The sequence below is a fragment of the Pocillopora damicornis genome, chromosome 10, assembly GCF_964200805.1.
Source record: "Pocillopora damicornis chromosome 10, jaPocDami1.2, whole genome shotgun sequence".
NCBI classification, from domain to species: Eukaryota; Metazoa; Cnidaria; class Anthozoa; order Scleractinia; family Pocilloporidae; genus Pocillopora; species Pocillopora damicornis.
The window spans coordinates 4673738-4691722 of NC_142679.1; the positions used below are offsets into that span (position 1 = coordinate 4673738).

Genomic DNA, 17985 nt, shown 5'->3' on the forward strand with positions numbered 1-17985 from the left:
ATAGTTATGTGGTGTAACCATCATGGCGTGCGGTTGCACCCTGAGCGACGTGGTCACAAAGCATCTTCGCCGGAAAATGAAGATCTTTAGATCATTTCTGGAGCGTCATTTTAAGAAGAAAATGCGGAACACATTGATAAAGTAAGGCACGTACACACAACTCTAAAATCAAGGTTTGCTTGTATGAAACGCACAAGTCGAAATGTTCAATACTCCGAAACGATAGTATGATTCTCGTCTTGGTTATGGTTAGGGGTAGGTGTTAATTTGTTTTTCTCTTTTTGAAGTGTTAAGGAATTAACCCAGGGTTCATATCGGTGACATGAACTGTGGAAAAGACGAAAAAACCGTCAAACTCTCCGTCGGCTTCTCTTTGGAACCAGACCTGTTATTAGCGTTAATCTTTTCTAGAGATTGCCGGCTATGAGATGTTAAAAAGGAAAATTAATATGGAAGTAGAGGGGAGTTACATCCTGGCTGAGCTCGAAATATTATCTCGATAGAGAACGAAACTCTGGTGACCAATCATAATCAATATGAAGGGAATTAATTTATCGAGACTTTGCACCAGTAGTGGTGTCCTCAGTGATTATATCAATCCTGCGCATGGCGTTTTTCCTTCAAGAGGACGGGGTCACTGTTCAAGGTTATTGTACCGCAGATGTCGAAGACTGTCAATCGCATACAGCACAGAAATAAGGTTCAATTCTCCACCTTTATTCATAATAATTTTAAATAATAATGGAACTGGTGTGATATTCCAGCGACCTTATTCACGCACGTGGGAACATCTCCAGTATAAATAACTCAAGAACTGGCCATGTCAACGGCTTAGAACCGACAGCAGTTCATTCAGTACCTGTCCACTGCTTGCGTATGCAAATAGCCGACACAGGCAAATAAAAAAATTACGGTTGTATCGATCTCATTCTGACAGTAACCGCATTATCTTTGATTCAAGAAATATTGCTCCACCCTCGCAATAATTAGTTAAAAGAATAAAACCAGTAGCAACTTACTCTTCGCCTACCCAATCGTTTAAGGAAGCTTAAATGTGCTTACTTTGGCTTCTCATTGACCTTTTATACTATTTTTCTCTGTTCAGATTTGCCGTTGAGATTACTTTGGTCTCTGTTTTATAACAGTTGACCGAAAAGCACTCTTATTTAGAAATCTTAGCTCTACCTTTGTTGTTTAGTAATTAAGACTCTGCGTCAATCAATAAGCTTTTGAAACATGAATTCATTTTTCACCTGTTCAAAATCAGCTACGATTGTCTCACGTTAACAATTTGGTTTATAGTAATTCCAAGAAGTGTAAGACAACTGAAGAGAAAAGGTCAGAGCAGATTTGCAAACAAAAGAAAAGGCTTTGGAGACAAAATTTAACTGTGATACATAGCACTTCTCATAAAGAATGCAGGTCGTCACTTTGAGGAAAATACGACATTTTTCAATTTATTTGTTCAATTTACTTTCTTGAGGTTTTCAAGGACTCAAAATAACGAATATACCACTGCATAGCAGCTTTCCAGAATTCATAAATCTTGCATTGTGCATTCAAAAATATAAATAACTTTTAAAACCCTTTTTCGATAACAACATATCTTTTTTGCTTTATAATTTACAGCGTCACTGATTTGTCCTTGTTATTATGGCTTCAGTACTGCCTTGTCCAAAGCCTTCTGGAAACTTTCCAACGCTCTCCGGAGACTCAGACAAAATCCGCGAGAGAGTGGAAACAAGGGATAATCGGGGCCGATCTTTTCCCACGAGGTCGCACCTTGACATACGCCTTCGTTCTCGGTTTTCGAGGTTTTGCCTTCGGGGGATGGATCTAGACAACTTGCCCCTTTACCCTCGGGGTCGTTGGCTTCTTTCGTAACGTCATTTTCAGCGACGCAGTTCTTTACAAGTTCATTTTGTCCTTGCCCCTCGTTTGGTTCTAGTTCTCCCGCTGAAGAATGACCGTTCAACATCTGTTCGTTATCGCATCCGGGTACAGACCTAGTTCGCGTTGCTTCTGCGACGATGACGTCATGGACGGTTTCTTCTATATGTCTCAGTTCACCAGCCGCACCATAATCCTTAGGGTCGCCATTTTCGCATTCGGACAGTGTTGTCTCCTGCTCGTGGAAAAGATCAATCCACCGCTTGAATTTTCGTATCATTCTGTGAAGAGGTAACAGAAATGGTCATGATTATGGCTAAAATTTTTACGGAAATATCTTGTTGCAGTCAAGGTACAAAGCTATCAACATCTCATGTCTAAGACGAACTATGCCCTCTTTCGAGTAGTAATTTCCCCAACAAAAAGTGTTGTCCGGCTTGAACTTTGAGTCAAAGTATTCAAAAACCAGCTGAATAAGTCGAGGTTCGAAAGACAATGCATAGGTCACCAACCTTACCGACAACTTTGCCCCTGCGGTTAGGACTATAAGTGGATAATGAAGACCATGGCCTAATTTAACTCGAATCTTACTCCGACAGTCCACGCTATCTCTGCTAGAGGTTTTACTTTTACCACGACAACTTCAAGAATTAATCTATAGCAAAACAGCTAGTTTCGGTACACATACTGTGTGTATCAGCCACCTCGACCTTTGCCTGCATGTCTGTCCATCTGTTAGTCTGTCAATCCGTCTCTGTCTCTGACCAATAGACGGACGCACAAGTATGTCTATGTAAATCAACTAAGAGCTAATTAAACAACTACCGACGGATGAGTTATTAACGTCGGTCTCTTAATCTGCATGCCTGACTGACCAACTTGCTAACTGACCAACTGATGATATCTCACCTTGTTCCATGATGCGCGAAGTGCTGTAATATTTCTTTTTCCAAGCCGCTTGGAGGTTTTGTGACAAGTTTCTCCATCGACTGGACCAGTTTCAGTAAAACCATTTCATTGTACAGGCGACTATTCTCCAATCCCTGCGCGGTTCCTCTCTGTTTTTCATACCCAGCTTCGTTGTAATATGGTTCACTGCATAAAATTAGTCCTGGAGGGAAGTAAACTAGCATTAAAATAAGACTTGATCGTAAAAAAAAAAAAAAACTGTACAGAATACATTTAAAATCGATTTTGTCCTTAAAAATGTCTACCTACTCCTCCTGAGCGTAATTCTAATCCTTTGCAATTCATCCCTCTTCGCAAAATTTAAGATTTTTCTACCAGTTGTTTGGCAACAATGGCCAATTTTTGGTTGTGATAGAAATGTCGACAAGAATGAAGCATGAGGAACACTCACCATCAAAAAATTGCAATGCATTACCTTGTATTGATACTAAAACTTGAAGCACGTTCGACTTTGACGTCCAAACCTCGCTTCCACGCCCGGCCCAGGTTCCCAGTAGACTCACACAAACCTTGCCGTCCTCGTAAAGGTTTGGATTTAAACGACCGGAGCACTGGGACAGGTAGTAGAACACAGGGGGAGAGGCAGGGTAATCTGGCGGCAGCCGGACATCAAAAACAAACAGTCCATGTTCGTATGGGGTTCCCACAGGCCCAGTGATCATGACCCTCAGAATATCCTGGTGCAAAAATAAAAGGGGCGTGTTAAGAACTCTTGATAAAGGTCATTTCAACACAGAACTGCTGTAAAAGAGTATCTTGAAACTGACGGTGAAGGCTGAAAGTTTGGATAATTAACAGACAGTCATCAGCAATATTTGCTGATGACTTAATGCAAGAGGCAATTTCAACCCAAAATTTATTGTGTCAGCTAATTGCCAGGTAGAACTGCATGTTGCAAATTTTTTGGTTACTCTCCAACCCTTCACTCATCGTTTGACGCAATATACGACCACTTTTTATAGAAAAAGCCGATCGCTTCGTGCCAAATGACTTCACTGCAGCAACACCGCGTCAAAAGTCGTCTAGTTTAATGACCCACTCACTGTTTTCATGTCGTGAATATGTACCAGCATCAAAGAGATGCATAGAAATTTTTTTGTTTTTTCTGCTCTCTCTCTCTCTCTGTCTGTCTGTCTCCCCTCTCTATAACACTGATAAAAGGACACTCACCACACGATTCTCGTATCCTCTGACTATGATTCCGGCTGGGAGTGAAAACATTAGAAGAGCCATCTCTTTTCGCAGACACGACAAGAAGCGACCAGGATTTTGCGCCTGGAATGTGGTATGAAAGTAGATGTGCTCTTCAGGAACATTTTCGAAAGTCATAAAAGCTGTGAAGTAAAAAAAAATTATCATCTGTTAAAATTACTGTCTAATGGCATGAATATGGAAATTAATCAGAGACGTTTACATGGGCGCCTGTCAAAATCAAACATTTTAAAATGTTTCAAAGTGCATTACCAAGGACAAATATCTAAGTCTCATTTTCCGTAAAACGCTCAAAAATACTTTACCAGGATTTGTATTTGACACAATTTCGTTGATCCTGTTGTTCGCCTCCTGTAGGACCTCTCTGTCGACATTCTCCTCCTCACCAGCTGAGGAGCCGTGCCTTGGCACGTGATCCATGATGTCAATAGGCCCATCTTCTTCAGTACTCTCCCCACTCGTGGTCTCCCATTCATCATCTGATGCCATGGTGGAACCATCTGATGACAGCTGTCCATCGTCCTAAAACGTCGGTCAATCATTTAATTAATAGATGTCAGTAACGCTTCAAAACGCTTGGAAATCCTGCTTTAACACTCCACCTGGGTTAAATCACGCTAGGCGCGAACAGTACAGAAGCTTCACTTAACCCGGTGGCAGAATGCGTGGAGCAGCAAAGCATGGAAAACATGGACATCAGAACGATATGCTCAGTTAAACTGTCACATTTTCACAAAGTACCCTGAACAACTGACATTACCTCGGTATCAAATTTGTACAGCTCCTGAGGTTTAACTTTGGAGACCGTGCTGTCCACCCATCGGATGGACACACTGCCTTCGTCGTCCACTCGTGTGACCTGAAGATATGGGAAATATAAAGAAACTGAGATAAAGGGGCTGATCTGTGAATTAACAAACTGTTACCTGACTTCCAAAGAACTTGCTTAAAGTCACCCTACCTGACCGATACATGAAGTTGTTGTGTCAGAATTCTGATCGCCCTCGTTTTCATAGTCATCCCTTGCCATGCGCACCACAACATCTCCTACGCTGAACACGAAATCCGTATGCTCCGTGATGTCGTACACGCTCACGTCACATTCCACACTCAGTTCTTCACCATCTCGCGAGAACCACTTGATGTAACACAAGCGTGACTGATGGTCAGCAGTGAGTACCACACCATACTTTGACGAATCTGCATTCTCTGTGTAGATAACATTGTCGCAAAATGGTAATTACTTCCAAATGTGGGATTTCCTTACCTTTCAAAAATAAGAACCTAACATAACCTCTATTTAGAAAAGAAAAGCAAACACAATATTCGCGCACGACTGAATGAATCAGCGAAGATCTTAAAGAAAGAGCCACACAAGCCAAAAAACTAAGTAACGTTTTAAGGCTCTAGAATTTAATAATTCTCTCTTTTCATGGTGGCCGAGATGGTAAGTTTGGGATCCTTTAAGGCCCGACCAAATGCACGCAACATCTTGAAACGTTTTTGCACGCAACGCGTTCCACACGTTAGGCCACCCTATAGCAACATGCTGCAACATGTTTCAAGATGTTGGATGGTGTTAAATAAAATCTGAAAATAGTCAAATTTTTGTTGCAACATTTTTTAATGTTGCAAGATGTTGCGCGCGTTTGGCCACTGAACACTTTCACAACATCTCGCAGCACGGTACAACAATGTTGAAATGTTGCGTGCATTTGAGTGGGCCTTTCACCGCAAGGGCTAGCAAAGGATTAAAACTGATCATTACATCAGAGCAGTTTTCGATTGAGTGTCGAAAGTACAGCTGTAAACTAACCTAAAGTACATATAGTTAAAGGGATTTAAGTAATTCCGAACTGAATCTTCGAATTCCTTCAAGAAAAGACACGTATTAGATTTAATACGTAACTGACCCCTTTTATCAGACACATAATCTCCTGGAAAGAACTCCAACTCGTCTAGGTGAAACACTGGTATCAAATCCGTGGATAACACCTTTTCCTGTTTGGAGCCATCCTGCCAGATAACATCCACTGTGGTACAAGTATTTGACACTTCCACACACACCTTGTCACCGACCTTCACTTGCAAGGGTGGAGCTACTTTTCGCTTCCTTCTTAGACGCTTCTTCCTTCGCTTAGTCGGGTAGCGTACCCCATGGGACAGACCAGAGTCATGTTTAAGAGCACCCGCAATATTTGCGCCTTTTACTTTTGGTATAACAACTTCAAGACCGTCCGAATCTTCATCTGCATCTGCATCTGCTTCTGCGGAATCAGAGCCGGTGGTATGAGGCTGCTCGTCATGTGTATCCACCTGATTAGCTCCACTCTGAGCTAATCCTGTTTCCGAAGCCTGACAGGCAGAAGGGTCTTTCGTAATTGAGGATGTTTCTGTGGGCGCAGGAAGATTGGAGTCGCATAAAGAAGTTACCGACGTCGATGAACTAGAGTTTTTGGATTCACTTTCAGCTGAATAGAAACTCCCTGAACTCCCTCCAGAGCTCAAACTCGCACTGGCACCTGTTGTTGTACTCTCCTGAGAATCACCTAATTCTGCTTTTCCACTATTAGAGGTCTCTTGCTTATGTACACTACACCCGTCTATCTGACTGTCGGATACCGGATTGGTAGGCGCACGCTCGCTGAGCACCTCAAGTCCCTCCGTATTCTCATCATCAAAGCTTTCCTGTTTGGATGAAAAGTTCCCTCCACTCGCGGCAAGTCTTAGATCGCGAGCTTTCAATGTATAGAATGCTTTGTCCCCAATCTGAACGCTTGCATGTCGAAAACGGTTCGCAACGAGTAGCCTGAAAAACAAATTTATGACAAGATAAGAGTCGAAATTGACTGTAGGTACGTCTGGTCCACAGCCAATCCCAAAGAAGAGTAAAGAAAAGGAAGGAACAGTAAATTCCTTTACCATATATACATGGTATCTTTGGAGAAGAGACAAAACTAGTTTCAAAATTGGCGATTAACTTATTTCAGACCGACTCATTTCCCCTCAGAGTCAATTACCTAACATCACAAAGCAGATAACTCGTACACAAAGAAACCCAGACTAGAAGGAATATAGTACTGCAGTGTATTGCAGTACAGAGCTGGGTAAAGATGACCCTGATTTCAGATCTGAAAGCTTAAAAAGAAAATTCAGTATAATTCCCTTGGTCTACAATTTAATGATTGGATGCTCAAAGAGGAAAAGAAAAATTACCCCAAAACCGCTTTTGAACCAAGGAATAAAGAAACCCAAATTAAAATTTAACCTTAGGTTGGAGTCAATCGGCCTTTCAACAACTAGGCCCAGAACGATCACTAACCTGTGAAGTTGTTCCTGTGTTACTGTGGGATCAGGTGGTTTAAGACATTCATCTTCTTGGGAATTATTTTGGCAGGCACCACAGATCTGCCAGTCTACATCACACGCAATAATACTTGCCTGATGTTAATAAAAATAAAATAAAATTAGATCACACCCCTTAAATTGGACTACAAGTCTAATTGCAGAAAACCATGAACACGAGACATGTTTCTGATATGTTTTAGTGTCTAATGCAATTGTAAAAAATAATGCCAATTTGTTTGTTGTTTTGTGGTTTACTTACCATCCTCATCCCTTAAGTAATTGGCAACAACAGAAAAGACATGCCCAACACATTTCAGGTGTTCATGGTTTTCTAAGTTTAACAACAACACTACAAACGTTTTTTCAAATTATACAAAGCTCTGATTTTTCCACCAGGGCCCAGTTGTATAAAGGTCGGATAACGTTATCCAGTGGATAAGTGATAACAAAACGTCTAGCATTATCCACCGTATAGAGTTTTATCCAGTGGATAGCGTTATCCAACCTTCAAACAACCAGGGCCGGAAGAAGACAAATTTAAAGAGCGGGAAAAAGTTTTGTTTCTGCTGACCTCCTCCACAGTTCCTTTGATCTGGGCTTGATTGTGAATGACAGGCTTCACTCCTGATAGCCATTTAGCTTCTTTAAATGCTCGTGAAGGACCAGCAACCTTCTGGCCCGGATAAAATGATGCAGAATAGAAAGGGGAATCCTAAAAACATGGAACAAGATGCAAAGTAATCAGCAGGGAAAGGGAAGAATGAACCTTTCAAAGAACAAGTGCAATGTTTAGGACAGTACAAAGGGTCATATTCCATGCTCTAAACATTGCTTTTACCAGCACACCTTGTGTATGACTGACAGTAATATTGATGGTACAATAAATTATTTATACATGTAAAAGTCTTTTTAAGTCATGGTGTTGATGTTGTAGTTTGAAATGAACTTAGACTACCAGTAAGTGATTTTTATTTAGTTTAAATTATATTTTCTTTTGTTTCCATTAAATTTATGCACAAGCAGTTCTACAACACTTGTCTCAGCCTGCTGCATTTAATCAAATGTATGTAATGAGCTTAATTGCACCCTGTAAAAAAAACATAATGGTACATAATAAATTAAATATCATTATTAGAGCATACTTGAAATTAAAACCAAACCAAATTATCCTTCATGAGTTCATTTCATTACACAAATAATGAGGACCTTAAGTAGAAACGACTGAAACACTATGGAAAAAAAGGATTTAAAAACTGGATTTGTATTTTCTTTACACAAATTTTAAAGATTTCACTGGATTGTTTTGGACTGAAGTGCTAGGAAAAGTGCAAAATCTTAACACAAATGTGCTGAGCAATTGGTCAGCTTGTTAATCTTTTGTTTGGCCCCAATCCCACTGTCACCATCATGGTTTGCATAGGGTCACTGAAATTGAGTTACCTCATCACGTTGATCACTTGTGTCATAAATCATTGAAGCCTGCTCTCCTTCCAAACTGCACCTGTATTTCACACACAATTTTTGAATTTGTAAATTGAATAGTTTACTCACTATCAATGGTGTATACATAGAAGAAAAATAAGCAGTTGGTGGACTTCTTTACTTCCCAAAACTATACAATAGTCAGATGTATTACACTATTGTAAACTGTACAGGGCCCAGTCGATCAAAGGGTGAATATGGCTATCCAATGGTTAAATCTCTATCCAGTGGATAAATGTAAACAAAACATACTGTGCTAACCATAGACATTTATCCACTGGATAACATTATCCACACTACAAACAACCAGGGTATGATGTACTGAACCCTGAGAAATAAAACACTGACTAATATCTGTCATATGCATTGTTAAATTGAAATAGAAGCAGCTATAAAAGTGACATGTTTTAAACTGGATTTTCACTGTATCAAACATGTGTTATACAAAATATCATGTGCAGTCCTGAAAACTATCAAAGCACACAGATGCTGGTAATATGTAGGATCCTCATTTGCCTTAAAACTCCTCCATAGATCAATATAACTAATACCCCATTCACACCAAAGCTTAAACATGTTTTAAAGTTGTTTTGTTCAACACAGTTTAATTTTATTTTCTTCGTAGAAACTACTGAACCTAATATTTTTTACTTAAATGTAGCACATTATAAATGCAAGTTAGCAAGTACTTGAATCCTATGGAAAATTAAGTTTTTCAGTTCTCTGTTTATGATTTTCAATCAGTAAAAACCAGTTTAACAAAACATGTTTTGCTGGTGTGAATAGGGTATAAGATACTTCAAAGCAAGCACAAATGCACCTAGAGCCATTCTTGATTCTTAGTACAATCTTGCGATAAACCTCAGTGACTATTCCAAGCCAAGGGCCCAGGCTCACAGGTAATCCAGGAACAAACTCCTACATAGAAAAAAGTGTAAGATCTAGCATTCACCAAAGGTAATCACAGTACATTTCAAAATTTGTACCTGATGGAGCAGTCATTACTTTTAATTTGTACACACAATTGAGAGTAACTTCCAATGGAATGTCTGAAGAAATCCATTGATTTTGCATCAGAATGGCCTGTAAATGGTCTGGGATATTAAACTAAGCTTAAGCCTCTTGACCAATCAGACACAATAAGAAAACCACTTGCTACCTTGTCATACACATTTTCTTGTTTTCTATTAAACTAAACTTAAGCCTCTTGACCAATCAGACACAATAAGAAAACCACTTGCCACCTTGTCATCCACGTTTTCTTGTTCTTCAGGGTGTTTACTTGTTTTTTTTACTTAAAGTCCTGAATGGCTTTCTGTTCCATTTTCCATCACTCTTATTGAACTTACTTTGGTTTTAGTTTTATGACAGAATAGCTTGATGGTCCGAGATTCAATTCCTTGTGAAGGCTCAGAGTTTTTTATTTGTTCCATGCTCCTAGTAGTATGCAGGACGCTTACAAGTCAAATAAACTTCATAGTAGACCTCACTTACCATAGAGTCTCTGTGGCTCTGTGGTAAAGCATCAGAGTGCTGAATCTGAAGGTCTGAGGTTTGATTCCTCATGGGGACTCAGAATTTTTTCTTTATCCCATGTTTGTGACAAGACAAAAAACATCTTTCTCTAGCTTGACAAATTGTTTCTTAGTTTTCATGTTGATGAATCCCATGAAGGAAATCACCACTAACTGACACTCTAGGGTCTGATACACCTTTCAGAGCTAACCCAGAAAAGTGTGGTAAATTTATTAGCTCCTAGAACCATCATTACAAAAAAGGGAGCTGTCCAACAACCCTGAAGATAAGCATGAGACAACCTGTGGGGACCACATAGAGCACTCCACTTATCAATCTATGTGTTGGAAACTTTGATAGTTTTGATTGGGTGAGTCAATTTCCTTGTGCAAAAGACACAATCTATACATGTGTTTTACAAATACCTGTAAGGGAGAAAGTTCTTTACAGTCCACGTTATGAAAATTCTGGTTGGCCACCAGAACATTGACACTGGCAACAACTTCAACATTGCAGACAAATCCTTTCTGGGTTCCTTTCTGCACATCAGAAAACTTAACAACATCACCTGGAAGGAGAGACCTGTCTGCTAGTTTGACCTGAAAAACATATCAAAGCTTATTGATCTCCATAATGGACAATAAACAACTCAAGGCAATTAGCTATACAAGGATGCCCCACATAAAGAGCCACATGTTCCCTTTTTGGACTAGAGGTAAACAGAAAGGCAGGAATTTCCTCAAACACAAAAAGAACTAAGAGAACTACCACTGACACATCCAAAAGAGAGCAACGGCTCACATTAAGGTGAACAAGATAAACACTTGAAAAAGTAAAGTTCTTGGTTTTTGATCCTTACAATGCTCTGAGAATGAAGTGCGGTGCAATTGCTATCTGAAAGCACAACCATTTTCTAGGTGAGAGGTATGAAAAAGGATACCTTTTCAGTTAATGGTAGTTCATGCATGCAGTAATAAAAGGTTATGAGGTTTGAACTCAGTGCAGACCATCCCTCTGTACCAAACTATAATGGGTAAACAGTTCCTGCCCTCCCCCTCCCCCCCTCCACTATCACTAAGTAACACCATAAGGAGGTGACTCTGAACTGACTTTGTTACATGTTCTCAAAAATAATTCACAGAACAAAACACAAGAAGTTGGGAACTGAACCCACAAGTGTCAGACTGATTTTTAACAAAGTCAGCAAGATTCTGATCATTTCACTTATTCATCGACCTAACCATTTAATCATGTTAAAAACAAGACCTTATACAATGACAAGTCTGTAAACATTTAAAACAAGAGTTGACAAAAAATATATTATACCGGAAAACATGTAAATCTGCATAGCTTACATTGTGTGAATTTTAGTGGTTAATGTTTTAAAAAATTAGGCACGAGAGTAACGATTTGGAAAGGTGTGGGTGATTGATAATGTACACAGTGAAGAAAAATGTTTGCCTTTTATGTTTTGTTCCAAAAATAAATTTAAAAAAGTCGATTAAACGAGTGGTGTGCAATATCGAAATGAAGTACCTTATATTTGTTCAGGTGTTCGACAAGCAAGGCGGAAAAACCCAGGCATAACCTTATCAAATCGGAAATACTTTTTAAACAAATACATCCTCACGAAAGGTATGGAGCACATGAAAAAAAGGGAGCAAACTCTAAATTTTCTGTTGAATGCAAATCGAGGAAGTTGTTAATATTTTAGCTCATCCTTTAACACGTTTCAAAACAATATCACAATACAAAGATAAGTGCCTTTACTTACAATTTAGAAATTATCTCCCTAAAGGCCGGAGCCGTATCAATTGCGATTACGTCAAAAGGTTTAAAAATCGGTCTCATTAGGTAAGAATAATTGAAAAAAAACAGCGAAATAGAACTCAAGTACGGCAAAAGTTCTACTAAAACGTGAAGAACTGAAAGATTAAATAAAAAATTACCTTGGTAAGCGACAGGGTTTCTTCGTTCCCTGAAGGGTACCAACACACTACGATGTGACCCTTCTTGAGCGCCTCTTCTTCGCTGTCCGATTCATCAGATGTTTCTTCTGCATCTTCCAAAACAAGCCCAACAATTCCTTGAGAATTTTTGACAATATCCTCCGCGTAAATGCCGGTTGTTTCCGCCATGTCAGTTTGCAAGTGGACGAGTGGCCAAGCCTTAGCATAGGTAACCAGGCTTCAAAGAAAATTGGCTGAATAGGACTGGATGTGAATGTGGCTACACCGTAGTTGCATTGAAATCTGAACATTTACAAATAAAACCCAAGTCAAACTAAAATTATTTTTAAGTCTCCCACAAATTGAGGCAGTAAATGGCAATTGTACCGTATGACATAATTTATATTATAGCATAAGGAACTTTTTTCCTTAGTTTACAAAGATATTCCATGTTATAACCTTCTCATTAAATTTCGCGCGACTCAATCGGCTATTTAACTTCACGTGGTACAAAATCACCGGACAGTTATCACGCAAGAACCCCCGTTTACTTGGATATTTACCTTAAAATTCCACATTTGCCCTTGAAGCTTCGCTTCTCAGCCAAATATTCATTTTTCGGACGGCATCTCAGTAACGGACATTATCATACGACCTACCAACCGCTTGAAGGGGCTTATTGACTAAATAAACCAGAAAAAAATAGGACAGAGTAAGGGTGCTGTTTAAGTACCCCTGAAGAAAATGTACGATTTCATATTCTTCAAAAATATTAAGAGTTCGAGAAAGATGATGAATCATTGTGCATTGTTTGATTGTAATAAATAATGAAACTGAGAATATTGTGCTTGAATTCCTCACGTTTCCGTTAAATACTATGGAAACTAAAAACAACACGTACAAATTTTACTTAGCGTCAAAAAATATCGTGCCTTTAGACACATCGTAAAGTAAATAATGACTCGATGCATGTTTAACGAGGATGCTGCAGAACTAATTCATGGTAAGTAGGCCCGAAATCTTTGCCTTGAATAAAAATTTATATTATAAAGAACGATAGCTAAATTTTTTTATTGACTGCTGTCATTTCCCAGCGCATTGAAAACAAAGAGAAATCCCTATTAGAAAGGTAATGGAATTGGCTTTATGGATGTTTCTCTACAGTACATTTATTTGTCTTTCATATCATTGTCTTTTGATCACTCAAGTAACAAAAACAATGATCCCATTGGACTGAGAAAAAAAAAAAAACTTAGAACACCTGTATAGATTTAGACTTTATTAATAGAGCTATATACATGCAAGCAGCCACAGCAGTGGGAAGTTGTAGCAACCGCAAACTGAAGGTGAGTTTCGCGATCTCATCAAGAAAGGACCGCAATCTATGTACTAAGCAGCATCTTATTGAGATTCGATAGGTAGCGTGAGTCTCGATTTCATTAGAGTCTGAAAATGAAAATTGTATGAAAGGATCTGAATTCTCGAACAAGCGCCTCGAGTGAGGTGGGAAATAACTTGTTCCTGCTTTTTCTAGAGTTTAATTGAAGAACGCAAAGAAGTGGCAAGGACATTCGTCTTCTATTGCACAAGAAATTTGGCTTTGAATCCGGCACCTGCAGGCAAAGACACCTGATTGAAAAGTAAGTTTTCCAATCATTTTTTTCCGTCGTCTCCGAGGGTTTTTCATGTCCATTTTAATGAGTTTTTGTTCCTGTACAAAAACGAGCACGCAACTTTCAAATTGGGCTCTGCTGTAAATCCTGAGCATTAAAAACGAGTTTTTAAACTCTTGGCTTCCCGTGGGTAAGCACATAAACAATTGTCTTTTCTTTTTATTCATTTTTTAATTTCTCCATGAAAATCCAGTTCTACTATGTTATACAACCTTGTCTAACAGACTTCCTTAGTGCAATTGGGTGGTACCTGAATTTTGCGAGTAAAATACATCAAACGCAACCTAATAGAAACGGTCGCATGACTTTGGCAACAAACGGCAAACGTCAAAAAATTGAAATTCTTGAGTGTTGCTGTCAGTCGTTTGCATTCCAAAGTAAGAATATCGCAGTTATGAAAACGATATTTTTTGTTATTTTTTACGGAATTAGATAATTGAGAAGGTGAGCAAAATCAGGGTTACTATCCGCCGATTTTCAAAGTCGTGAAAGTCGTGATTAAACTCAGTACTGCTAGCGTTCACCGTGAGAGCAGGCTGTGAGAGACTTGTTCACTGATCTTATATTGACTTAAATTTCGTGCCCTTCTCTACTTAAGTCAGAAAAGTTTTAATTGTGAATAAGAGAGATATTGCTACTGAAGCTGTCATTGGTTAAATAAATTTAAGACCCACAAAAAGAAAAAATTAATTACAACAGAACATCCGTTAAAAAAAAAAGAAGATAAATGGGCAAGCACAAAGTATAACATACAGAGATGACACATTTCGTGCATACTGGCCCGATAGATAATACATAAGCCTTTATTAAGCTGAGTGGGCCATGCAAAGAGATCATGAGCTTGCCAAATTAACCTTTAGAGCAGAGACTTGAAGATGCCATGTTATATAATGTGTAAACTTGCTCCTTTTTCGACAATGATGGACGCTTTATATCACTTTTCTGACGTTTTCTGCCCTCTCGAGCAAACATGACTTATTTCAACGCATAAGTCATGTAATCAAGAGAGATGTAAAAACTAATTGAAAGTTGTGATAAAAACAGCCGTTCACGGGCAACAAAGACGTTGACGAAAGAATCTAATCCGAAACTCCATTAAAATTTTTCCTGAGCGTTTTTAGTTTTTAAGGAAATTAATGCACAAACAGATTCGTGGCACTAAGAAATTTAAAAGAATGGTTTTTACACTTGCGAAAGAATATCAATCGTTTTATCATTAAAACTTATAATTCGAGTCCACAACAGGTGGGAAGTGAGAAATGACTGCATAAACATGTAACTTCAGTGTTACCGAACTTCTTAAGTATCCATGGCAAATCTGAGTTCAATTGTTTATGGCTATAACTGTTATATCAAATTTATGCCAAATGGCTATGAATTTCAAATTATTCCTGCACTAAATTAATTAGATTGGTTGTAATGGCCTCAAACGACAACTTAGAAAGACGGAAAAGAGACTAGTTTTGAGAAATTAAGATATAACTCCTTGAGTAAAAATCATTCTTCATCGTATAAGTTGTGGTTCACTTTACAGGTAGGTACTGCTGTAATATAATCAGGTATGTGTTTTAACCTAAACAAAGCTAGTCTCAGGTTATTTCAGTGAAACTCAAGGTAAATGATTGATTCCAAAAAGAAACGTGTTTACAATCCATAATATTACTACCCGACCATGATTCAGATTGAACCTGAAAATAATCTTTAACAAATACTCAAGTAATTGTCATTGGACTTCAAAGTGACGTGTTGACTCGAGAGAACTAAATGAAACGTGACATTTAAAAAAAATGATCACATTCATTGCGAAAGGCCTAATAATGATTTATCCCTCGACCACAGAAACTTTTTGCAAGGCAACTTGACCATCCGTGCTCCGATCATAGAAATTTCTAACTTGACTGATGGAGAATCACTGTATCATGATTCTGGGCATATTTCAAATTAAAGTCGATGCAAATCGAAGTTTCCAGCAGACATAGTGGAATTCACATCGGATGGACCTGAGAATGGGTGAATAGGAAAAAAACAGTTTCTAAATGAAAACTAGGGTGGTTGACCAGAGTCATTTTAAGATAATTCCAACCGATAAATAAGAAATTGTTGGTACAGTCTGACATGACTAGAATTGCGGTTGCTTCGGCGCTGAAGGAAAAATAGCTCACGGTACCCTTCAAGTTGGGAAAGAAGTCATTCCTTTACTCCTTCACCCTTTAATTCGAATAAGTGACCAAGAAACAATTTCTCCTTAAAATATCAATACAATATCCAGCAGACAAGTAATGAGAATAAAGGAAAATATCAATTAGGGGATTATAAGTTGATCCGATATCAAATTCTCCAGACTAGCATCATAAGAATAGTGTGGCAGAATGTAAAGAGAATTACCAATGAGATCCTGGGGTTGAAATGGTTAAATTATGATTGTAATTATGACTAAAAACAAACAGAAACGTCAAGAACACACTCTCTTTATTAGAAGTGCATCAATTCTTCGTTAACGGAAAAGAGCTGCTTCTTTGTAAAGAGTATTCATTTTTCCATTCAAGATGTACCAAGAACTCAGCATGAGAGAAATTATTTCAATTGATATTAAGAATTAATGAATTTGTGCTCCTGATTTCGAAATCACTTAAACATCTGTTAAAATGCCGAGCAATTGTTCGATCTTTGAAATCATTGCAACTTTAAATTCAAATTTTTTCTGAATCAAAAAATTTCTGGGAGCTTATTGTCATGATTATACTTGGTATAAATCGTAAGAGAGAAAACACCTCTCCTCCTGGATTGACATTTCGTCAGCTTAAATAGAGAAATTAATACCTTGTTTTGATTTTCTTTGATTTCAGCAAACAAAATTCTGTTATTTATGGCAACACAACCTCGGAACAAAGAACCAGACCATTAACAATTCGATTACGTTAGTCAGTAGGTAGCTTGTGCGAATCAGGTTGAAATAGAGAAATTAATACTTTGTACTGATTTTCTTTGATTTCAGCAAACAAAATGCTGTTTATTCAAATATCGAAACAAAGAACCAGATCATTAACAATTCGATTGGGTCGGTCAATAGTTAGCTTGTAGGAATTCAAGTATACTCTGCGATAGTATGGAGCGACAGGTCGGAAGCAAACTGAGAAGTGATTAGTTAAAAAAATGCGCTTCTTCAATGTGTTCAGCAAATTCGGCGGTAAGCTCCTTGTGCATACTTCACCGAAGTAAACACAAGTTTCGTTGTTACTAAAAGAAAGGCTTGTTAATCATTCGCTAACTTGCCTTTCTCTTTATATATCTGAGGGTGATCCAAGATTCCTAAAAGTAATCGGTTGAAATCAAACTAAGATTGCACAATAACAAGAAAAGCATTAACACCTCCGGGTTCTAAAAAGATTAGAAATCTGCGAAAATCGTTTTCAAACTACTGCTTAATCACAGCTCTTTATCTCTTGCAATATTTATACACTTTTCTTAATTCGTCATGTATGGATTAACGCGCCCAAAACACCGGTGGTTTAAAATCAAATGACGTCCGTAGCCGCTAAACATTACTATGCAAATTGTCGCACTGTTGATGGACAAAACCGAATATTAGCTCAGTTTCCTAGCTGTGACCGTGAAGTTTAGAAAATTTTAATTAACGTTCCCTTGTCATAGATGGAAAAAATAATTAAATTTCTCTGTTCTGATCTTGATGAAAATTAAATTATGAAAAGATTCAGATATCCTCGCTGTTGCTTGAGCATGCATCCTTTTTCCTAGCAGGAAAATTGCACGATTAAAAATTTTCACGCTCAGAACCTATCAAAGGTAAGTTCTGCTGAAAACAAACGTAAAATGTAACGCATTAAATCGGTAACAACTCCAAATCAAAAATGTGTTGTTCCTCAAATCTCAATCAAAGTTTTTCGAAAACTCCAGAAATTTCTTGACCAGAATAGATTGTAGAGAAA

At 38.2% G+C, this 17985-nt stretch overlaps 1 protein-coding gene across 1 annotated transcript; it reads right to left on the reverse strand.

The window, feature by feature from the left end:
* Positions 1-696: 696 nt before the first annotated feature.
* Positions 697-13139, reverse strand: LOC113669260 ((E3-independent) E2 ubiquitin-conjugating enzyme UBE2O). The gene is made up of 15 exons (XM_089186201.1): positions 12929-13139; positions 12366-12668; positions 10842-11015; positions 9722-9819; positions 8860-8920; positions 7991-8131; positions 7394-7512; positions 5985-6880; positions 5033-5280; positions 4832-4930; positions 4377-4593; positions 4030-4193; positions 3275-3536; positions 2800-3001; positions 697-2171 (listed from the first exon to the last, which is right to left on the reverse strand). Exons 2-15 carry the CDS (start codon positions 12552-12554, stop codon positions 1652-1654), a joined length of 3390 nt encoding a protein of 1129 aa, XP_089042327.1. The 5' UTR covers positions 12555-12668; positions 12929-13139; the 3' UTR covers positions 697-1651.
* Positions 13140-17985: the final 4846 nt, after the last annotated feature.

Excerpts from the sequence above, each read along its gene's own strand:
- LOC113669260 (XM_089186201.1), bottom strand. The coding sequence starts at position 12,554 with ATGGCGGAAACAACCGGCATTTACGCGGAGGATATTGTCAAAAATTCT. Across the intron at positions 9,820-10,841 it reads AAGAACTTTCTCCCTTACAG|GAGTTTGTTCCTGGATTACC; the intron begins GTATTTGTAAAA and ends TTTTCTATGTAG. Across the intron at positions 8,132-8,859 it reads CAAGTGATCAACGTGATGAG|GATTCCCCTTTCTATTCTGC; the intron begins GTAACTCAATTT and ends CCATGTTTTTAG.